The 24,122-nt window shown below is 43.4% G+C and overlaps 1 protein-coding gene across 1 annotated transcript in view; it reads left to right on the top strand.

The window, feature by feature from the left end:
- Positions 1-24,122, top strand: part of ALK (ALK receptor tyrosine kinase) — a gene marked incomplete at both ends in the record, with an annotated part of 718,218 nt that overhangs the window by 195,409 nt on the left and 498,687 nt on the right. The window contains one exon of the mRNA XM_082851437.1: positions 20,072-20,197. Within this exon, the coding sequence (XP_082707563.1) occupies positions 20,072-20,197 (126 nt within the window). The remainder of the gene's footprint in view (positions 1-20,071; positions 20,198-24,122) is intronic.

Genomic DNA, 24,122 nt, shown 5'->3' with positions numbered 1-24,122 from the left:
GGGGAGTCAATGCTGCCTATAGTTTGGAGGTTTTGCTGCTAGTGGTGTCACTTAAGATTGGAATTAACGTCTTTTTAGCTGCCATGCTGCATTGCTAGCTACATAAGAGCTTAGGGCAATCATACATCCAGACTTTTTTTTTACATGAAATATTGTAAAATCAGCACCAACTACAACACCCTAAAACACATTCTATAGTTGTATAGAGGATATTTTTACATTTTTAAAAAAGTAATTCACATTCAACAGGGTATAATGAAAAAAATACAAATATACAAAACTACCCATAATTACACCATTCAACAATATCTTCTGCTAACATTTTAATGTCTAGCCTTCCAATGTGTATTCCATGCATTTATCTGTAGCTATCTAACATATGTATTTTAACTAAACTAGGATCACACTGTTTGTATTGTTTTATAACTTGCCTCTTTTACTTAACATATTATAATATTTCTAAATCAATAAATAAATTTCTACAATATCCTTTTACTGAGTAATGTTGTATTTTAAGGATACCCATAGTATATGTAACCTGTCATCACTGTTATATATCTACCTGTTTCTAATCTTTAAGTGTTACCAAGTATTACAGGGGATATCATTCAGGCTAAGTCTTTGTGCATATTCTTCATTATTTCCTTGGGATGTTTCTAGAATTAGAAGCAAAGCAATGGATAAATCATTTTGAGGCTTTTGATATGTAAATAATTGATACCTTGAAAACTTCAATGAGTATTATATTTCATCCTGTATTTGGCTTAGATAATTTCAAATCTTGAGTCTGTTTTCTGTTGTATCAGTTGTCACTACAAATTCCATAAACATCTCTTCGATGCCTTGTCACTGATTTTTAAAAAAATATTAAACAAGACAAGATCACTCGTTCGGCAGATATTTGCCAAAAGTTAACACTGCATAAGGCACTCTGTTAGATACTGTGGTAAAGGGAGTAGAAATTCAAGAGTAAATAAGCCTTAATCTTGATCCTCTTTAATTTACATAATACAGGAAGCATTGTTCCATTAATAAATAATTCAAGATATTTTCTGTTACATTTGTTCCCTTTCTTTTTTTTAAAGTTATTTATTTATTTTTGCTGTGTTGGGTCTTCGTTTCTGTGCGAGGGCTTTCTCTAGTTGCGGCGAGCAGGGGCCACTCTTCATCGCGGTGCACGGGCCTCTCACTGTCGCGGCCTCTCTTGTTGCGGAGCACAGGCTCCAGACGTGCAGGCTCAGTAGTTGTGGCTCATGGGCCTAGTTGCTCCACGGCATGTGGGATCTTCCCAGACCAGGGCTCGAACCCGTGTCCCCTTCATTAGCAGGCAGATTCTCAACCACTGTGCCACCAGGGATGCCCCCCCTTTCTTACTGCACTAAATATGTTACTTTGTCAAATTTTATTTTATTTTATTTATTTATTTTATTAATTAATTGATTTATTTTTGGCTTCATTTGTTCTTCGTTGCTGCCAGCAGGCTTTTCTCTAGTTGTGGCGAGTAGTGGCTACTCTTCGTTGCGGTGCGGGCTTCTCATTGTGGTGGCTTCTCTTTGTTGCGGAGCACGGGCTCTAGGCCCACGGGCTTCAGTAGTTGTGGCACATGGGCTTAGTTGCTCCGTGGCATGTGGGATCTTCCTGGACCAGGACTCGAACCCATGTCCCCTTCATTGGCAGGCCGATTCTTAACCACTGCGCCACAAGGGAAGTCCCTCAAATTTTAAAATACATTGTCGAAATGGAAATAAGGGTAATTTGGCATGAGGATGACTTCCTTGTTTTTCACCCTGGATTTAAAAATAATTAAAAATATAAAGAGCACATGCTTACTTTAGTAAATTAGAAAAATTCAGAAAAATATAAAGAAGAAAATAAATGACTCATAACCAAACCATTCAAAGACATTACTGTTAATTGGTGTATTTCCTTCCAGGCATTTTCTTTGTATATTTTTTACATAGTTGAGATCATACTATATAGGCAATTTTTCAAGAGTATAATGTAAATATTTCCTCTTGTTATGAAAAACTCTCTGAAAACGTTATCTCTAATGGCTTCATAATATTTCATCATGGAAATAAATATATAGAATTTGACGGTTAATAGTAAAAATGCTAGAGTAAAATTGCATGGGTTCTAGTCCTGATGCTGCCATGGTTATCTTCTGATCTTGAGAAGTTACTTTTCTGCGGCTCAGTTTCCTTATATCCAAAATAGGGATAATTATAACCTCTATCTTTTAAAGTTTCTGTAAGGAATACATAAGACAATTCAAATAAAGCTTAAACTGGTACCTGGCACATAATGAGCATACAATAAAAGTTATTATTATTTTTCCTATTACTACTTAATCATTCTACCTATTGCTAGATATTTAAGTTATCTCAATGTTACTGAGATAACATTTACCATTATAAAATTACTGTAGAGTATAATTCTTCACAAATATTTTTATAACCTTAGAATGTTTTTCATAAGATAGAATCAAATTCAGTGATATGAACACTGTTAAGATTCTAAATATTGCCAAAATTGCTTATGTACAGTATAATGCAGTATTGTTATTCTCATCAGAGAGATATTGATAGTTATGTCCAAATCGGGATCACCTGTGGCACTTTTTTTTTTTTTAAAGAAGATGTTGGGGGTAGGAGTTTAGTAATTTATTTATTTATTTTTTCTGTGTTGGGTCTTCGTTTCTGTGCGAGGGCTTTCTCTAGTTGTGGCAAGCGGGGACCACTCTTCATTGCTGTACGCAGGCCTCTGACTATCGCGGCCTCTCTTGTTGTGGAGCACAGGCTCCAGACGCGCAGGCTCAGTAGTTGTGGCTCACGGGCCTAGTTGCTCCGCGGTATATGGGATTCTCCCAGACCAGGGCTCGAACCCGTGTCCCCTGCATTAGCAGGCAGATTCTCAACGACTGCGCCACCAGGGAAGCCCACCTGTGGGACTTTTTAATCCTCTCCTCTCATCCTCTCCCCACTCACCCTCATCCTCCCTCTCCCAGATGACATGTGATAATCAGAATCTCTGGGGCATTTGGACACTCTTATCCTTTTAATTTCTTCAGATGCAAAATGAGGATATCCGATATCTATTTCATAGGGTTGTTGTAATAAATAAATAAAATGATGCATGTGTATAGGGCTTTATACATAGTAAGCACTCAGTGTTAGCCATCATTACTTTATTATTACAAATGACATTAAATTTATAATTTATACTCCTACCAGGGAAGTATAAAATTGTCTGTCTCATTGCCCCTCATCAGTGTTCAGCATAATTATTTTAAAATTTATTTTAAATTTAGTTTAAATTAATTCAAGCTATTTAAAGTATTAATTATTTTAAAATATTTTCTGATTCAGTAAGTAAAAGGTAGCATTTCAGTGTTTTAATTTGCTTTCCTTTCATTACTGTTGGAGTGGAACTTTTGTCAAATATTTATTAGCCATTTGTATTACTGTATATGAGTGTAGGAAGGGGAGGGAGGGAGAGAGAGATAGACGGACAGACACAGGGAGGGAATAAGGGAGGAAAGGAGATCAGGATCTATTTATTTTATAGGGTCTTGATTTTATACTTTTTCTTTTTGTGGGGAGGAGATCTGTTGCTCTTTGGTTAGTAAGAATGTTATCCTTAATCTGACCATGTTTTATTCCTACTGAACTCGTTTTGTTTCCCTATGATCAGTATATGTTTCTAAAGTTTTCCAAGCCCTCTGGTTAATTATCCATTTTAGAATTTTGCCAGAGAGCATTGTTAAGCTTTTAAGTCTATGGTCTCTTAACTCCATTCTTTTTTCTCATTAAAAAAAAAAAATCTGAAAACATTAGCCAGTCTCCTATTCTCTGGCACAACTTGAAATCTCCATGATTGCTCAGAGCTTCCAGACGGTGATGGAGATCGTCTGCAGCAGCACTGTATGTCTGGGCTTGAATGTGGGTGAGGGGAATGAATATAAAGAGCACAGATGACTCGGTTGCAGTCAACGAATCCAGGAAACAGGGTCAGAAAGAGGCTGACACCTGAGTCGAGTGTTGGTTCTGTGCCCTGTCCCTCTGCTTGTTCTCCAAGTCTCCCTCCTAATTGGGTACCTAATTTGTTTTTCCATGCCTGAGTTCTCACCTTGGTAACCTCTCAGACTGACAATGTATCTGGCCCTCTCCACCCTTTGTAAGCATCAGAACTCTACATTCAGGCCATCGACTATTGGCCTCTCTGACACAGGCGAATAGTCTGCCAGGATCTGCAGGTCCAAGCTCTCATTGCCACCTTTTCTGGAGACCGTCCCTTCAACCCCCGCTGTCACTGTCTACACAGCTCTGAAAACCTGCCCCGTCTATGTGGCTGTGTATGGATTTCAGGTCTTTGCCTGCTGCCCACAAAACTCATGTTCTCCCTCTTAGGCACCATGTGGACTCTCTCTGAAATTTTAGAACTCAGACTTCTTAATGGATGTGCTCAAATTTTGTCCAGCATTTCCTTTATTTACTGTAATAATAATACATTATTGTTTATGGTGATATAAAGAGCATTTACTGCATGCTTACTCTACGTAAGGCATTGTGCTAAGTGGTTCCTAGGCACTTTCTCATGGAGTCTTCAAGGCAAGTATATAAGGTTGAGCCTATTATTGTTCCCACATCACAGATGAGGAAAGTGAAGCTTAGGGAAGTTGAATAGCTTGCCTGAGGTCACCCTGGCGGTAGTAAGTGTTGGAGCTGTGAGTTGATTTCAGGTCAGTCTCATGTCTAAGCCCATGATCTAAACTCCAAGATGATATTATACCATCTGGGACTCCCCATCTGGCATCCTCTTCCTAATCTAGTTTACGGCTCCTTTTATAAACCTACACGTCCTATCACATATCTCTATAAAAAATGACAATTCAAAACTGGAAGGGGCCCTGGCTGCCATTTCATTCTGCTGGGGTGACATCAGGTTTTGTCCTCCCTGACCATGCTTGTTAATTTCTACATGACTTCTGGGGAGCCCGGCTGGGTTACTCTCCTTCAGTTCCCCCTTGCACTAGCAGGGTGAGGGCCCCACTAGCCACCTGTGTGTCTCTCTCTTTGCTGTCATGCTCTCCTATTGGCTCTGTGAGTGGATTTTCATCTACTCACTTCCTAGCTTTTTTCTTGCTCTCACCAGCAGGCTGCTTCTCATTCTGGAGCTTCTCTCTGTTGGTCTAACATCCGTACCACTTATATCCACTCTGGAAGGTCAGGAGCCCAATGTCTTTACTTTTGGGGTCTCCCTAACAATTAGCAACCCACAAACATGTCTCCCTTCAGTTTTTTCACCTCATGGGTGAGTTAACCCTATTGTGGATATAATTGCTACTTATCTCGGACAAGAAAACTGCACAGATCTACAAATCTGGAGAGTGAGGAAGCCACAGATAGAACTTCTAGGGTGTGTGCTAACAATTCTTGCCTCCCCTCTGCTTGTTTCAAAGTCTGGAACCCCAGCATACCCCCAGTGAACCCCAGTGTACCTGGAAAAGTAGCTTTGGGATCTGGCTTTATCCCCGTAACTTTCACATTCTGACTACAGCAACTTCTTAGTAGTGGCAGATTTAACAGTCATAGTTTCTACTATTTGCAAGTGTCTCCAAATTCCACTATATGTAACAAATCTTCATTTTGTTTAGGTAAGAATTTGAAAGCCTCATACCCTTAGGCTGGGTGTGGTCACAAGTCGCTTAGTGGGTAATTTGATTTTTCTATCTATTGTGGCAATGCATTTTATGGAGGAAATGATATGCTACTTATTCACCTGTGTCGGGATTCCAGAAGTCTCTGGATGTGTCCCCGCGCAAAAAAAACCTAGAGTTTATTTACCCTGTGTGAAAGGTTCAGGGCAAAGTGATGCCTCCCCTCCCACTGCTAATCTGTTGCTGAGTGTGAACAATTAGTAGGGAATTGCCTTTCCAGGTCATGGACAGAACCTCCCTAGAGGTCAGGTGCCTTCTTATACACAATTATAAGTAATATAAGTAGTAGTATCCAATTAGCTTGTGTTTCATTCATCTCCTCCAAATATTTTTAATTCTCAATCCTGGCTGCTTCTCTTGGGCTGGATCAATACAGGGCACGCTATCCTGATGAGAATGGAAACCTTTGGTTTGCATTTGGAGATAGGGAACTGAGGAAATATTTTCATTTCCCATCCAGAAGTTTAATGTTGTGTAGATGCTGCTTGAGTGTAAACTACTCGTATTGAATATAACGTTTTATTCAGCAGGGTTTTATTCAGAGGGTTTAGATTCTTATACACACGTGCTGGTAGCCATCATGTCCCAGTGCTGCCCAGAATCTCCAGTGACAGCAAAACCTAGGAAGTCTTGGGGAGAAAGTGTCCATTATCTTGGAAGCTACTCCTGGAATCATTGCCAAAGGCAATTCCTCAGAGTTTATGCTCAAACCTTAGAAGGCTCCTCCTGCCACTATGATTGAAGGGGCAAGGGAGGGAGCCAAGCCGGCTTGGTCAGCAGATGTCATCAGTCACGATGAGTCACTAATTCTGATGAGACTTCCGATAAGACTCCGGTATGATGACAGATGAGGCCACTATAGCAGTTAACTCAGTCATTTGTAATCATTACTTTTGGACCATTCAATAACCATCCTGTGAAATTATTTTCTGAATTTCCCAGAGTAGAGAAAGGAGCTGAGTTTCAACCCTTTTCTTGGTGAAGCATCTCAGCAGTTATAAACGCTTGCAGGGAACTTTCTAAGGCATTATCAGATCCAACTTTAAGACCCTTATTTACCAAAATCACCTGCTTTGTGTGGGTGATGACACAGTGTTGGACACACCTGCTCTTTTCCTGACTCTGCCCATGGAGTAAGTCCTGGATTCCTCTGTGGCTAACATCTCTGTTTTTGTTTCAAAGTGTCCCCAGGGCAAGATGCAAGGGCGCTCTCTGTCACTTCTCATAATTGTGACTGTGGCCATACCTCTTGGCCCAGAGCTTTCTTCCCCAACAGTGTGCCGTGTCATGGGTGTGTTGTAGATGGCCAGCTGGCAGGCAGAGATAACAAACTGTTGAGGCCCTCAGCAACTCTGGGAGGCTGAGGTGGACCAGGTGTGGCTAAAGTCCCATCCTCACCCGAAGCCAGTTGCCTTCTGTTTACCCCAGTGGGCCATACAAATATTATCATTTTCTCTGTGTGTCATGATATAGAAAAAGGTTAGGAAGCACTGACTTAACCTCTTTGATTTTCATTTTCTTCCTCTCTAAGTTGGGATTTTTAAAAATATCTTACACAGTCATTGTAAGAATCAAAGGCTTGAATGCATATGAAGGGGCTTTAAGAGCTGTCATGCATTTGTTGGGTATATCATTGGCCACAGAGAGATAGAACTCTGTCTTTAGTTTACCCTCCTTGACTGTCCCTTTGAGAATAAGATGGGATTTCTCTTTTTAAAACAATCTTTCCTAAGTTATGAAATCAGAGTACTGCATCTATCCTTGAGGTTCAAGCACTGAAATACATTTCCTACAATCTTGTGACTTCTTTAAGGCATCTACTGGAGCAGAAGTTCTTTGCCCCTCTGCCCAGTGAAGTGCAGTGATGCTGAGGGTACACAGCATCCCCTGACTTATCTGTATTCACATCCCAGCTGCTCTCAACTCTACCCAGTCCAGGGTCCCGCCTTCCCACTAAAGACTGTCCTGTGTTGCCTTTGACTGCAGGCCCATGCTGTGGGCGGAGAGCGTGTCAGGTTTCCATGGTTTTAGCATCTGTGCCCCAAGGTGTGAGCTGGCTGGTGCTGGCCCACAGGTCTTCTGGAGATGACGTCTCTCAGTCCTGCAGACACAGATCTCACGGGTGGAGAGTAACTCCATCTCCTCAACAGACCTTAAGCCAAATGCTATCTTGATAAGCAAGTGAAAACCAAGTCACAAAACAATATACTATAAAAGGGTAACACTGGCTTTCTGGATGTGGAGGTATGGGTCATATTTATTTTCTTCTCTAGACCTTCCTGATTTTTTTTCGGATTTTCTGTAGTGAAACTGAAAGAGTATTTGAAATTATCTTTCTAAAAGATGCACTCAAGATGTGCTGCATGAAGGCAAATAACAGCTCCGACATTCCTTCACACTTGCTGGCTCCAAACTACTGCCTCTGCTTTCAGAGTCAGGCGATTTGGAGGCGGTGCAAACCAGGAGGCAGCAATGTGGGCCATTGAATTTTCTCTTTTCAGACATTGCTCTGGCAGCTAATTCCAGGGTGCTCATCTGTATGGTGGCAGCATGACTTTCATGTTTTCCCCAAGGTGTTTTATGGCGCTTTTACAGAGGTACTTTGAACAGCTTCCAAAGTCTGCCACCTAGTTGTGGCACGTGGGCTCAGTAGTTGTGGCTTGTGAGCTCTAGAGCGCAGGCTCAGTAGTTGTGGCACACGGGCTTAGTTGCTCCGCGGCATGTGGGGTCTTCTTGGACCACGGCTTGAACCTGTGTCCCCTGCATTGGCAGGCGGATTCTTAACCACTGCACCACCAGGGAAACCCCATCTATCTCTCCTTTATAACGTGCACTGACCCTGAGATGTTGCAAGGATTTGTGAAGTTGTTGGACTGCTGTCTGTTGCTGCCCCACCACACTCTAAGCTCCTCAGCCTGTAAGCTTTAAGAGAGATGTTTAATTCTATTTACTAATACATCCTAACTGTCAAGGGCAGAGCTTGGCACATAGGAGATGCTCAATAAATACTCATCAAATGAATTAATCTTAGCTCCTTCCTTTTTGGCTCCAGGACCTTGGGCAAGTTCCTTAATCTCTCTGAGCCTTAGGTCTCATTAGAAATGGGGATAATAATCCCCCTTTGAGAAAATTGTGAGATTGACATGGGACAATGGTTATAAAATACCCAATATGGGGCCTGTATGCATAATTGGCACACATGAAGTATTGGCTTTTCCCTTACTTTCTTTTTCATCCCAGAGTATTGCACAGAGCAGTAGTTTAAAGGTTTAAGGAACAAAATATATGTCACTCTATTTCTTTCCCCTCCTTCTTTCTTTATTACCTTCTTCCATGGTTAGGCGAGACACAGAATGAAGGGTCAGAAGATCAGTTTCTTGAGTTTTCACTAATGAGATGACTTTGGGTAAAGCACTGGTCCTTCCTGTGTTTCAGCTTCCTCGTATATATGATGGGAAGACATACATAAACAGTATTTACAATCCTTCCCAACTCTCTCACCCTGGGTCTCCGCATAGGAGTCAAGGGTAACATTGACCACTGCTGTTCACAGTGCAAGATGAATGGAAGCAAGAGGGAAATGCAGCACCAGAACAGGGAGAAGCAAATTAGGTTATTGGCTTATCTGTTTTAATTTAAGCTGAGTTTATTTTAGTAATACAGGTGAAGAATGTTTTAAAATGTATCATCATGACAATGCCCTTTGGTAACAGCACAAGGATTTCTGATGTATCTTTCTTCAAAAGAGCCTGAGGGCTTTGTATATACTGTCTCATTAATTCTCAGAGCATCCCTAAAGTTGGATGGGAAAGCACGATGAGTTCAGTTTTAAAGGTAGAGAAACAACGCTTCAGAAATGTTAAGTAGCTAACCCAAGGTCTCACGGTAACATCACTGTTCCCAGGAACTCAGGTCTCTATCTAACACAGCAGCCTGTAGACAATTTTGCTTCTGGTTTCTAGAAATGTGTCCAGCCATGGGTGAAAGGTCTTTGTTCTGAGCAAAGTAGTATTTAAAGTGTGGTTTCCTGGAGGATAGACTCTTTTTTTTCTGGAATGAGAGGAGTGACAAGTAGGTAAAGAAGGATTGAAAGGGCTGGAAGTTACTAGAAATTATTCTGCCCCTCTCCATCTCCCCATCCCAAATGTCATTTCCCTGGACCAGCCAAGGCCCCATTTCAAGGCCAAGCATCAGACCTGGTGGTTGTCATGGAAACAGTGCTGGCTGAGCTTGAGGCCCTGGAGAGCCAGCTGCCCTGACTGAAGGTGTGTGTTTCTAGGTCACCTTCTTGGTTGACCTGAAGGGATTCTGTAGTCCTCAGTTAGGAGAATGCTTCAGGCACCTGCAATCTGATCGGTGTTTCTTCTGTATTTCACACACTGTCACTGTTCTCCAGGGCAATCAACATCATCTTCAAGAGGTCTGTGTTGAAGAGTGGCATTTCTGGTTGGTCCATATATCAGGGTCTTCAGTCCAATGTCCTATCATGATTCTCACTATGTGACCTTCGGTAGGGCAGTTGTGTTTTCTGAGTTTCAGTCTTCTCATCTGTAAAACGGGTTAACTAATCAGACTATTGTAAGGATTATGAGAGTGAGAGGCCCTGAAAGGCATCAGTAAGTCATAAACCACAGTGATCGTGTAAGTAGTTAGGATCCACTCCTCTACGCTGGAGGTCACGTCTTCTAGTGTAAATGGGCCATGCCCTCCCCAGGGGTCACCCTTGTAACTGTCGCTTCCTAACTAGAAATATCAGGTCAAGAGAAGACTAGTTGTTTATGGATAGTTTGTAGCTTCTTGTCCAACTCAGCCAGAGACTACTGGGCCTGCTGGTGGCAGTTGTCCCCACAGTCACTCCCTCACCTGCAAAGAGAAGGGTCCTTCATTGAGGGACTAGTTCCCTAGGCTGCCTGGGCTTTATGTCGCTTGTTGTACATTAATTATTTAGTGCCTGGTAAAGCTCTCTGAGATCACAAAATGAAAGGCCTGGTGGCAGTTCAAAGTCTTCCTTTTGATTATTATTCTAGTCAGTGTATTTTGGGGGGAGAAGATAGGTTCGAGATCACAGTGGAGGAAATTTCATAAAGAGAGTATGAACAAGCCACAGAAACGGACCCAGAACACAGGGTCACATTGCCCTGCTAATGGAAGCACTCCGGCCTGGGAGGAGTGCTTGTGTTTGTGTGTGTGTGTGTGTGTGTGTGTGTGTGTGTGTGTGTGTGTGTGTGTGAAGCATCAGGCTATCTGGAGAGTGATACCTTCTTTGTTGCGTTCTTGGCTTAGTACAAATGCCAATTATTCTTCCTCTACTACCAAAAGCCAGTGAGTCTACCTGGCCTAGGTAGGTAGGACCAGGGACCAAGCACACCTGGAGCAGGGATTCCACGGCAAGAGGAGACATTGCAGGCTCACAGGCCAGTCAGGAGCTCTTTCTTGGGACACTGAGGTCATCTCTAGATAGATCACAATGTAGTGACTTGGGACACAAACTCTAAAGGGGCAACATTGAATGTCATATTACCTTCATTGTCTGGCTTTGACCATGAATTATGAGTCACTAATGGCCTACACAGACATGGTATCAGGGCTTACCTGGGGTCTATGCCCCTGATCTGGCCCTGACCTTGACCTTGGGAAGCATATACTACATGAGACAGAACAACAGCCTCCATGAAAAGTTTTTGCTAATTTCTTCTAAATCTATGAGCTTGAGACTTGTGAACGAAATTAATAAAGTATTATACTTCATTGTCATGAACAACCAAGGTAGTTTGAACGGCCTGTTTGATAAGTGGTCTAATGGCACCTTCCTAGGTGGCAATAAGCTGTAGTGGTTAAGGAGGAGGAAGGCCCAGTCAAGTTTTGCTCTGGGCCACTCCAGATCCCAGCTCAACTGCTTTGATGCGGCTCCAGCTCAGGAAAGATGGGCAACCTTGGAGAAGGAGGGATTCGGTTTCGGCCTTTAAGAAAGGGTAGAATTTAGGAAAGCAGCAGGTCAAGAAGGACGTTCTAGGCAGAGATCAGCTTGGGCAAAAGATTGGAGACTTATGTGTAACGGAGACCATAGAATGTGAAAGGATTCTGAGTGGGAAATAAGGACGAAAAAGCAAGTAGTGGCCAAAGTGTGATGGCTTCAAATTTACACATTTTAGCCATTTCTGCAGCAGCCTCTTTGTGATTCCCTTTCTCATTTGGGTCTAATATACCCTGCAGGTAACCAATCCCCAAGAGCTAGAACCATGCGGACAATTTCCTTTGTGTTGCATCAATATTCCTTAATGCCATGCCTTGGGAAGGAATGCCTGCTTTTATTGACTGACATATGGGGTTCACCGCTGAATGAACTCAGTAGTTATACACAGGTCCTTTTGGGATCGGGTAGAGGCAAGGAACATGTGTTGAAACTATGCCTTTCAATGGTACAAGAGAACATTATGAGAAATAATAATTTTTGCTTCAGGACTTGAGCTACCAAGAAAGAGCACAAACCTTCCTGTCAGGGGGGAGTGGGGTTTAGTGAAAGGTGAGGTGAAGTGGGGGCCTTTTAGTTCCCATTCAAATTCCGCCCTGACACTAATAGCTCCTCTCTGAATGAGCCAGCTGGAAGGAAATGTGAAAGCAAACTCCTCGAGAATTGACTATGTGAACTGGAGAAGAGCTTAGTGAACCTCTAGTTCAGCCCCCTCAATTTCCAGGCCTGGAGAAGGTGTGGAGAGGTCTTTGTGTTTAGGACAAAGGACACATCTGCTAATTCTCCCTCTTCTGTCTGAAAATCACATCTCAGTTTTTCAGACTAAATGAACTGCCTGTCACAACTCCAACATCACCGCTGACTCTAGTAGTCATGTAAATTCACTGAGAAGGTTTCTTTGGCTGCACAGGTGTGGGATCCGCCCCGTGAATACTGAAACTGTTTCCCTGGGCTGCCAGTCCCAGGCAGGAGGCCTCTCCTGTGCACGGGGCCTTGCTGTGCCCACTCACTGCTGTTTGACATCTGGACAGCTATTTATTTGGTCACATTAAGCTTTGCTTCGTGTGACACAAAATCATTGTAAAAGAATGCATTATTAAGTGTGTTTTCAAATAAGGGGAGAAACTAGCAGGCTGTCACTGATTGTTTTATTGTTGAGAGGAAAATAAATAAGTAAAATGTGTATAAGGCAAGGCAGGAGCAGTTCCAAGGAGCGTTTAGAAGAGAAGCATTTTTACATTTTATTGATGGAGGTTTGTAAAACATGCTTGCTAGTGAACCCATGTAAAGTATGTGATTAGCCTGAGTTAAACAGCTAATAAGTACCAGAGCTAATAATTTTCTCAAAGGCTCTGGTTTCATTATTTGACAAATATTTATTGAGTGCCTACTATGTGCCAGGCATGGGGACATAGCAGTGACTAAGGAGAGACACAATAAACAGATGAATATAAATATAAGCAATAATAAATGCAGGTCAAGGTGATAGAGAGTGGTTAATGGGGTGTGCTATTTTCCTATAGGATGATCGGGAAGCTCCCTCTGAGGAGGTGACATTTGGGCAGAGACCTGGATGGAGAGAGGAAATGACCTTGTGACTCTAGGGGAGAGGAGCTTTTTAGGCTGAGAGACCCACCAGTGCAAAGGCCATGAGATGGAAGTGTGTTTGGCGAGTTTAGGAATAGAAAGGAGGCCTGTGGGGCTGGAGCTCCATGATCAAGGGAAATATGTTTGGAAATGAAGTCAGAGAGAGAACCGGGGCCAGATCATGTGGGGCCTTAAAGGGCTAGGCTATGGCAAGAAACGTGAATGCTATTTCAGGGCTGGAGTGTCAATCTGACTGCTGTGTGGAGAGCTCACTGAAGGTGAGCAATAGTAGAAGCAGGGAACCAGCTGGGAGCTTATAGCAGTTGTCAGGGTAAGAGGTGATGTGGGGAGAGAAGAGAGGGACAAAATGCAGGTAGAGTCATCAAAATTGTTTGATAAACTGATGTGGGGTGTGGGAAAAAGAAGTTAAGGATTCCTCCTTGGTTTTGACCCAAGTAACCAGGAGAGTTTTGTCATCGCTATCTGAAATAGGGAACACCTTGGGTTTCGGTGGAGGGACATCAAGTTTTTATTTTTGCATGTGTTAAGTTTGTGATACTTACCCAGGAATAAAATGAAGATTTCAAACTGGCAGTTGGACATACATTCTGCTGTTCAGGGGAGAGGTTGGGCCTGGAGATATAAATTTAGTAGTATTAATATATAGATGGTATTTAAAGCTTTGAAATTGGATGAGATCATTTTTGGGAGTGAGTTTAGATGGAGAAGAGAAATGTCCCAAGTTACCCAACTTTTAACAACTATCAAATAATAAAACAGAGATTCCCTCCCCCATCACATTTTTTAAAAAGAAAAAAAAAAAGCTGAGCTTATTTACATGTCAGGCAAGAAATTCACTGAGTAGTTCTCTAAGGAATAAAAGTCAGAGTTTTTTTTTTTTCTTTTTTTGGTACACGGGCCTCTCACTGTCTTGGCCTCTCCCGTTGCGGAGCACAGGCTCCGGACGCACAGGCTCAGCGGCCATGGCTCACGGGCCCAGCTGCTCCGCGGCATGTGGGATCTTCCCGGACTGGGGCATGAACCCGCATCCCCTGCATCGGCAGGCGGACTCCCAACCACTGTGCCACCAGGGAAGCCCAAGTCAGAGTTTTTAAAGCCTTAGGAAGAAGGTTACATGGTGGTCATACTAATTCAGAATTGAAAATCAGCACTTTGCATAGGAGAGAATGAATTCATAAGTCTGAACATGCTTGGTTAAAACAAGTCCCTTGTTCATTGGTTAAGAGACTTTAGTGAAGTTCAGGAAGGGTCTGGTGTCCTGGGGTCACTTGAAATTCATGGTCATTGATCATTGTCAGCTGGTTAAAACCACTGTGATGAAATACAGTATTCAGCCATGAAATCTCCTGGGAAGTTACTGCTGGCAAGTGGAGAATGTTCCTTTTGTACAGCCCGGAAAATGAGGAGGATCTGGCAAAGAAGAGTAGAGAGGACCTTCCACCGAACTAGGAGACAAGAACTATGGCAACCAAGGACCATGTGGTCACTGAGATGTTAAGAATCCAAGAAGCAGGGAGGATCGGCGAGGTCCAGTGCTGCTGAGAGGTCTGGTAAGAGAAGGACCAAGACTCGTTCATTGTGTATGCAACTTGGGGTCTTTGGTGACCTTGACCTGGAGTAGTGGAGACAATCCTGATTTAACTGAGTTTAAAAGAAAATGAGAGGGGATGGGCTTCCCTGGTGGCACAGTGGATAAGAATCTGCCTGCCAATGCTGGGGACACAGGTTCGATCCCTGGTCTGGGAAGATCCCACATGCCGCGGAGCAAATAATCCCGTGTGCCACAACTACTGAGCCCGTGCTCTAGAGCCTGTGAGCCACAACTACTGAGCCTGCGTGCCACACTACTGAAGCCCACACGACTAGAGCCCGTGGTCTGCAACAAGAGAAGCCACCGCAATGAGAAGCACGCGCACCGCAACGAAGAGTAGTCCCCGCTCACTGCAACTAGAAAAAGCCTGCGCGCAGCAACGAAGACCCAATGCAGCCAAAAATAAATAAATAAAATAAAAATAAAAAAGACATTAAAAGAAAAGAGAAAATGAGAGGAGAAAACTAGAGACAGAAGCATAGGCAAATCTTTTTAAGGTATTTAGCTGTGAAGGAGAGCAAGTAATTGGATGATGGCTGAAGAAGAGTGTGAAGGTCAAGGAAGTTTTTTCTTTTCTTATTTTAAGACGGTGTATGTTTGCTGCAGATGAGATTGACTTGGAAGGGGGGGAAATTGTTGATGCAGGAGAAAGGGCAGACTATTGCAACAGCTGATTTCTTGGGAAGTGATGAGATTAGCACCAAAGTGGAGAGGCTGCCACTGCTTAGGAATGTAGACAGCATATCTGTTACAACAGGACAGAAGGTAGCATATATAGGTACTGATACCTGTAAGTTGGTAGATTTGTTTCTCTTTTTTCAATGAAACAAGTTCACTAGCTGAGAAAGTAGAGGAGTGGGGGTGGAGGATTGGAAGCTTGAAGGTAAGAGAAACTTGGAAGGAGTGGGTCTAGAGAGAGGGAGGGTGAATTGAGCCATTAGCAAATTCAGAAGGATTCCTGGGCAGTCCTGCCTGAGGGTCCTGTTGAGGTTTGTTGTCATGATTTTAAAGTGAGACTTGTCAGCATCTGGTGTACTCCCCCTCCCCTTTTGCTCCCCTCCTCTCCTACCACCACATTCAGCTGCTCAGGACAATTGTGAAGGACAGAAGAAGGAAGTGAGTTGCAGTTGTTTGCAAGGGAATTATTACAGTGGAATTATGATAGTGTTGAACACTGGAATCTAAGCTGAGGATGCAAGGGGGGTGGTGCACAGTGGAAAAAGCTGCGTCAAGAGGTTGGGGGTTTCATTCTGCCTAGACACCCTGTGGTGCCTGGAAAAGGGCTCAGGATATCATCTCCATCTCCCCCACCCCAAAGGAAAAACATAAAACTATCTTATCTGTAACCAATCAGTAATGCCCACAGTCCAGAATATATTTCCTTACTTTTCTCCTCAGGGGGTCTTGGCCATCACTTGGGCACCTGGAAGCTCTTGCTCCTACTTTCCCCTCTCCTTTCCTTTCTGCCTCTCTCCCCCGGATTCCAAGGTACACTCTACTTGAGCCAGCGGGTCTTAATTCACACCGTCACCCCATAAGTCTGTGCTGGTGAGACCCATTTTACTCTGATCCTCACGTTCTCAGAGGGAAGCACCAAAGAGCCAAGTTTTGTTTTTTTTTTTTTTTTTTGTGGTACATGGGCCTCTCACTGTTGTGGCCTCTCCCGTTGCGGAGCACAGGCTCCGGACACGCAGGCCCAGCAGCCATGGCTCACGGGCCCAGCCACTCCGCGGCATGTGGGATCTTCACGGACCAGGGCCCGAACCCGTGTCCCCTGCATCGGCAGGCAGACTTTCAACTACTGCGCCACCAGAAAAGCCCTTTTTAAAAAAATTTTGTTTTACTATTTATTTTATTTTATTTTTTTGGCTGCATCGGGTCTTAGTTGCAGCACACAGGATCTTTCCTTGTGGTGAGTGGGCTCTTCATTGCAGTGCATGGGCTTCTCTCTACTTGTGGCACACAAGCTCAGTAGTTGCGGCACACAGACTTAGTTGCCCCGCGGCATGTGGGATCTTAGTTCCCTCACCAGGGATCGAACCAGCATCCCCTGCATTGCAAGACAGATTCTTAACCACTGGACCACCAGGGAAGTCCCTAAGAGCCAAGATTTTTTCTTGCTTAAATGGATTGCTTCTTATGGCATAGCTTTCCTCTATGCCGGAAACCCCCATTCCCACCAGGGCTGAGGATGGGGGGTAGGTGGTGGAGATGGAGTGTGAAGGGAGCAGAGAGCCTCTTCCCTGCACTTAAATGCAGTACTTTCTTTTTTCTCTTCTAAATGTATGCATATTCTGTTAACTTTAATTAGAGAACATTTCTGTGTCAGTGCTTCTGATTTGGGCAAACAACCTCATTCATGTAGACTGCGTCTTTCTCGGTCCTCACCTTCTCAGGTGAGGAGGCTCATCCTCTTGGGTGACGCCTCCATTAGCTCGCCCAGCCTGATCCGGCAAATCACTATCCACTTCCCTCTGAGGACCGTGTGAACCCAACCTACTAGCAGAAATTCTGGGAGTTCCCATAGGGGTGGGATGAAAATGCTTGCTTTCTCTTCAGTATTTAACTTTGAAGGTGCCCAGGTATTTATTGGCATTTTTGGATATAAAATGGTTTAAGCTTATGTCTTTAGGAATGACTCACAGTGATGCCCATGGCTCCTTGCTGGGCCATGACTCAGCCCTCAGAGCCCTTCCTTTTGAATGATTTCAGATATTTTTTTTCCCTGAATATATAACCTGGCCCTTATCCATATTAAAAGTCATCTGCCACTCTGCAAACCCACAGATTCATAAGTGCTTCCTGAAGTCTAGCCCCATCCACTTGGTGCTTCACATCCAGGAAGAAGTTAATACCATTCCCAAACTGTATGGCTAAGAAAAAATGACATCATTGTGAAACAGGGAAATGTTGCCTAGACTTGGTCTTCCTGTTGCTTCAGAATTGCTTAAAATTTGAACTATGCTGATGACACAGACATAGAGATGCAGATTTTTAATCACATGGGGGTTATTGCAAGGAGTTGGTTGTCAGAGCCTTCTCACATCCCTCGCACTGTTGCCCCATTCTGGAGCATACTCTCATCTCTGACCTTAGCCATTGACTCGTGGGGATGCTGGAGGGCCCTGTACAGAACTGAGAAGCACCATGCAGTAGTTTGTGGGGGTCCATGAAGGGTGGTGGAAGGAGCATGGGCAATAGCATCAGGCCAATCTGGTCTGTTGCCTCTGGTCTCCTGCCTGGCCATGTGGCCACAGTTAGGGCATCCAAGCTCTCTCAGCCTCAGTTTCCCTGGGTTCAAAATAAGGCCCACTAATAGTATTGATACTTATTCACGAGATTGTTTTAAGAAGTGAATGTAATCACACACTTAAAGCACTTAGCACAATGCCTGGTCCATGTGCACTCAATTAATATTATTAATTCTTTAAAAGTCTAATAAACTCAAGCCTGCTCCTAAGTAGACGTGTGTGGTCTTGGACCTCACTTCTCTCAGCCCCATTGCCCATCTATAAAACAGAGTTGATGTGAGGATGAAATGAGATGGCTGCTCTCTGAAACTTACTAACATAATTTCTGACCCCTTTCAGTGCATTCCTCTAAGCCATTTTGGAGAAATGCTGCAAAAGATGTATCTGGGTACTAACCAATTCAATTCTTATCTCTTTAGATCAGATGTGGGAGAAAAGTCAAAAACTCTTTTCTGCGTACTCAGAAGCCAGCACTGCCAGGTCAAATCTTTGGAAGGCAGAAAGAAGAGTGTTTCTTTTAGGAAGGAGAACGTAGAATGCCCATTCTGTTCTAGTGGCAGGAACAAGTGGGCTTCACCCAAAGGCAGCACCTGTAGATAAAACAGTAGAGCGATCTGGAAACAAAAGTCTGCTGTGGCCACTCAGGGCAGTTACTTCCTTAAAGTGTGTGAAGAGGGATTGATACTAAAAGAGGGTTGAAGGAGGGTCGCGTGCTGGAGGTGATGTGGAAGAATCTACAAAGCAAATAGGCTAAAAAAATGCTTCTGCTACTGTTGCTTCCTTTTATTCTTTCTCTTCTTCCTCTTTGTGAAATCAGTCCAGGTGGTTTAACAATTACTGTCTGAGTAGCAAACCAGCCCACCCATGGTATAGCATGGCCTCCTGAGGCAAGGCAAAACTGGCTTCAGTTTCAGATTCCATCATTTGCCCCTCTGAGCCTCAGTTGTTGCATATGTGAAACAGGGATGGTAATGCTTATCTCAGAGAGTCACTGGGAAATTATGTGGGTTAAGAGCCCAGCATGGTGCCTCGCCCTTGGAAGCTGCAGAAGAAATTCCCTTCCTTGCCTTCTCCTCACACTCAGTCTTGCTACGTGTCTATCTCCTAAACAGAACTGATTCTCAAACTGATTCTATTTTTTTAACAGAAAAAGCTTTGCCTGCCTTAAAACTTTAGCAAATAGTGATTGAGTTGGGGATTTCTGGGAAGAGCTGCATAAGAGCATGCAGCCTGTGTTCATTTGATTTGTAGCTATATTATAATTACTTTTCATCCCACAAAACCCACTTGAGGTGCTGTTAAGCAAAGGAATAATGCTGCTTTTGCTCCTTTTCTCTCAACCCTTCTTTCTCTCATGCAAATCAGAAACATTAATCCTTTGTGGCTCCCTGGACTCTTAGTTATGGGAAAACTCATCACCTAGCCTTTTTTTTTTCCTGAAAATAACACAATTGTCAAAACTCATAACTTCTGAGTGCAGTTTCAACACTCTCATTGATAAGGCAATAACCCAAGCAAACAACGTTAGATGAAATTACAAGTCGGAACATAAAGTAGAGTGGAGGCATTGTTTAAATGAGATGAGTTAAAGTTCTCTGTAAAGTTGCACAAATTCTGATAAGCAGAATAGACTTTGGATAGAGCTATTAGGCCAAGCCATTAAGTAGCCTGGCTTCTAGTTCATCTCCCAGAGATCTTTGGCATGGCCTAGGTCACAAGATTCGGACTTCTTCGATCTGGCTGCCCTTGGTAGAAAATGTGCAGTGAGGTCCTGAGGTCAATTCAACCTACTCGTGACTCAGTCTTTTTTCCCCTCATTTTCCAGCTGATGTCATGAAAGCCTTTTATGAATTTTCTTTTATAAGCAATATGAGTGACAGCTAAAAGACACATCCCAAGGGCAAAGATCAGTGTTCTCTTTGTCTTTTCAGGTTCCCGTCAGAGCTCCTTGGAGTCACCAGCAAACCTGCCTTCTCTTCCTCCTGATTCTCTTGCCTGGAATCTGACCTGGATAATGAAAGATTCCTTCCCTTTCCTGTCTCATCGCAGCCGATATGGTAAGTATATGTTGATAGTTATTTGTGATGTACAGTCACCATCTCATAATTAAAGAAGTTGTGAGTTTCAGCTTGTGATGTATGGCTTGTCGGGGAGGAAGTCTTTCTGTACCCTTAGTCTCCATTGACACCCAATTTAAGACCGTTTCCCCCAGGACTGGCTTCTCCAGACTGACAGCTGCCTTATGTATCCTGGAGGAAGCCAAGGGCTTTGTTGCTGCCATATCTCATCCCCCCAGCCTTTATATGTGTGGTATTCCTGACATCCCCTTACCAGTCATTAGATGTAATGCTTATTTGCATTTTGACTGTAGCTTTCTAGATACAGGGTTCTAACCCATGAGTGTTTCTAATAGTGATCTCTTGAAGAGAGGATTGTTATTATGAGGGTCTTCTGGGGCCCCTCAAGTGATTTCCTTATGTTTAGGTACCTCCTTAAAAGTACCCAGACGTGTTCCTAGGTATTATTTTCAGTTCATTTGATTCTGCAATAACCTCAGAGGTAAGGAGGCCAAGTCCCATTCCATTTTTAAAGATGCAGAAATTGAGCATAATAAGATCATACAAAGTGGATTTTCTAACTACAAAAGCAGAATTCTTCCCTTCACTTTTTCTCCTAGGGAGCTACCTACGCAGACTGCTAGGGTGAGGCCATATTTACATGGTGTAGCATTCCTCATCTTCCGTGTTCATCCTAATAGCTCACAGGAGCTGGCCTCTGCAGAGGAAAGGGGTAGGTTTGGAGGAGAGCTGATGTATTTCAACTTGGACATTTTTTTCTTCTCTTGAACTCCTTTAGGGTGAACACCATGAGGGCAGGCACAAATCTGTTTGCTCCCCACTTTATCCCATCACATAGAAGAAACTCAGAGGCTTGTGCATGATAAATGAATGCAGAGGTCTTCAGGGATGGAACTCACTCATCAGGCCTGATTCAACTAAGTATTTATGAACCTGGTATACACTGAGCTCTAGATTCCCTTCTGGGAATATTTACCTATTCCCGCCACTCAGTCTCTGCCCCTGGGCCTGAGCTTTTTAAAGTGCACCTAACAGACCTTCCACCTGCTAGTGTCCCTCTTTCGTAGAGCAGTGAGTCTTGGTTCATATTAATTGTACCTTCATTTCAAACTTAAAAAAATAAGTGCATGAAAAACCCTAGGGCAGTTTAGAATTGTACTCTGCTGGGATGTTTCCTGCCATACTGCTAAGCCTCCCCGGTTGCAGGGGAAGATCAGTAGTTGTCAGGAGATTCCAGATAAGAATTACTTCTTGATTTTATTTAAGCCAGACACTGAGTATCATCTTAGGATAAGGGCAGGTGTTTATAAATAATTGAAATCTTGTCCTTTATACTGTTATTGCTTTGTAAAACCAGATTTGTGATAGAACCAGTCTTTGGATAACGTTTTTTGAATTTGCTCTCAAAGTCATTCAGTATCTACACAACTTCTATAAAATGTAGAATGTCCAAAACAGGCCGGTCTGCCTCCTGCATGACACAGAGGACATTGCATTTGTTCTCTCTGAAGCATCGAGAAAGAGATTTCAGGTTGAAAGGAGAAAACCACCAGAGCTTATTAAAACTGCTACATGCCCACTGCTTGGCTCTGATACACCTGTTTCCTCTCCCTGGGCCTCACCTATCTCATGTATAAAGTGAGGGTGGGGTGGCATGCTCCTTGGGCAAAGGAATAGATATGCAAGACTCCTAGGATTCCTTTCAAATGCTCCTTTTAGCCTAGAAGCCTCATGATTTCCCTTATTGGCAGAGGAGGGAACCCAAACCATTGGTCAGGCCTTGCTGAAATGCTCAGTGAGGGTGCCAAGGTCAGCACCGTCATTGCTACCGAGTCACAGGGTGAGAATAGATGATTCTTGGTTGGTGGCTCCTTGACTGAGTGCAGTGGTAATCTCAGAGCCTTTTCATCTCTTCCTGTATTTAATTCAGCTGAGACTCATAAGGACCCACCTGTCCCCACCACCACCGGTGTGTGCCTGGTTCAGTGCCAGATGTTAGAGGTGTTACAGAAACAAACATAAGTGAGACTTGCTCCTGCTGTCTCAGAGCTTATTGTCCAGAGAAACAATCCTGTAGGGAGCTCAGCCCGTTGCCACAAAGAGCACCTCTGGGGCACTGAGGTTGAAGACTAGTCCTGAGACACACAGCAGAGCAAACTGAGACTCCTGTTCTCTTAAAGATGTTTGCGGGGCTCAGCCCATATCTCTCTATGAACCAAAGAGGCCAGCAGGCTCACTGGTGGTAAATCCACACCTTTCAACTGCCGCAAAAGACATTTTAAGAAATGTTAACAACTTCATTAATTTTAAGACCTCAAACTTGGGCAGAGAAATTTGACTGGAAAATTGCCGCCTGAAGGGATAGTTCTTCAGACAGTGAGAAGTAACCAAGACTCAGCAAGTCGTTGCGGGCCCTGAGTGGTGGAGCTTGGTGCCTGGCTGGCTGTCTTCACCTGCGTTCTGGGGTGGAGGTGGGCGGGGACGTCTGGACGGGGAGGTAGGAGAGGGCGGCAAAGGTAGGCATCAACAACCCGACCACAGGCATCATGATAGGCAGTGGCGGGCCATCCCTCTCAGGCAAGCTTGTCCAGTCCTGAATTGAGTATGGCTTTCTTTTCATGGGTGTTTTATGAGAAGAGACGAGGTGGAGAGAGACTAATAAGATTTACTCAACCCAGTCTGTAATTATCTGCTTGAGGAAAAAGTTTGACCTACCTTTTTGAAGTCTCCCCATATTTCTTCTAATTTACGTTGGGGCCTTTTATGTTGTGTAAAATATATTTTCTTCAATGGCATTTGGTATCAGATTCCAGCTCTTTCTTGTCTCTTGTCTTGAATGATGGGAGCCTGCTAATTTCATCATCAACAAGCAGAGCTGCACATTCTTCCCCCAAGGCTTTGAAGAAGCTGGGGGCGGGGTGGGGGGGGACATCTAAAGAAAGAATTTGTTTCCTTTTATCATCCAGCTCTGATGCCTTAAGACTTATTTACAGGCTTGGCTAAAGGATTGGACTCCAACTCCCTACCCAGATAAAAACCTGTTTTATTTGGTAACTGCAGGTAGCTAAGAGATTGAGGCCACTGGGGGTTTTAATCACTTTGAGTTCTAGAGCCACAGAAGCAGATGATATCCTGCCCACCTTTAATTCATGTTTGCCTATTCTGGGTGTATGAAGAATCAGATCACCTTTTAAAGTAGAATAACCAAAGTTTCTACCCAGATGAGGCAGAGAAAGAGGATTTTCATTTATTGGAAAAAAAAAGGTTGATACTTTGCAAAACTCTTCCATGCCCCCCTTTTTCACTTAAGCTTGTCATAAAATTGTGGTGAGTGAAAATTATTTTATATCCCACTTTTATAGAAATGTAAATTGAGGGCTGAAGACATTTATTAACCGTGCTCCCAAGTTATGGAGCTGGTGAGCATTAGAGAAGACTGAACCCAGATTTTCTGACTTCAAGTCTAGTGCTCTTTCTACCACATCAAAAAGTTAATTCAAAGATGAAGTCCCCACTCTATGGAGAGGGCACTCATTCCCTGGACAACCTGGTGTTTGGACTGAATGACCAATCTGATATCCAAGATGTGGGCAGCTGTAGGACCAAGGCTTGATGTCCCCAGATTGAGACTATCCCAGGTAGGCCAGGTAATTCACCTCTTCCTAGACATGGATGTAGGCCCCCTGAGGCACTATGGGCAGTCTTGCCTTCCCTACCATAGACTCTGGTCCCTGCTATGGGTTCAATATACCCCTAGTGTCCATGAATGTGGCCTTATTTTAAAATAGGGACTTTGTAGATGCAATTAAGTTGAGTCCATACTGGATTAGAGTAGGCCCTAATCCAATATAACTGATGTCCTTATAAGAAGAGAACAGAGATACAGACATGACACATAGGATGA

Source organism: Leucopleurus acutus (assembly GCF_964270905.1).
Source record: "Leucopleurus acutus genome assembly, chromosome: 12".
Taxonomy (NCBI): domain Eukaryota; kingdom Metazoa; phylum Chordata; class Mammalia; order Artiodactyla; family Delphinidae; genus Leucopleurus; species Leucopleurus acutus.
The sequence above is the reverse complement of the archived record's forward strand: the minus strand, read 5'-3'. Positions and strand labels throughout refer to the sequence as shown.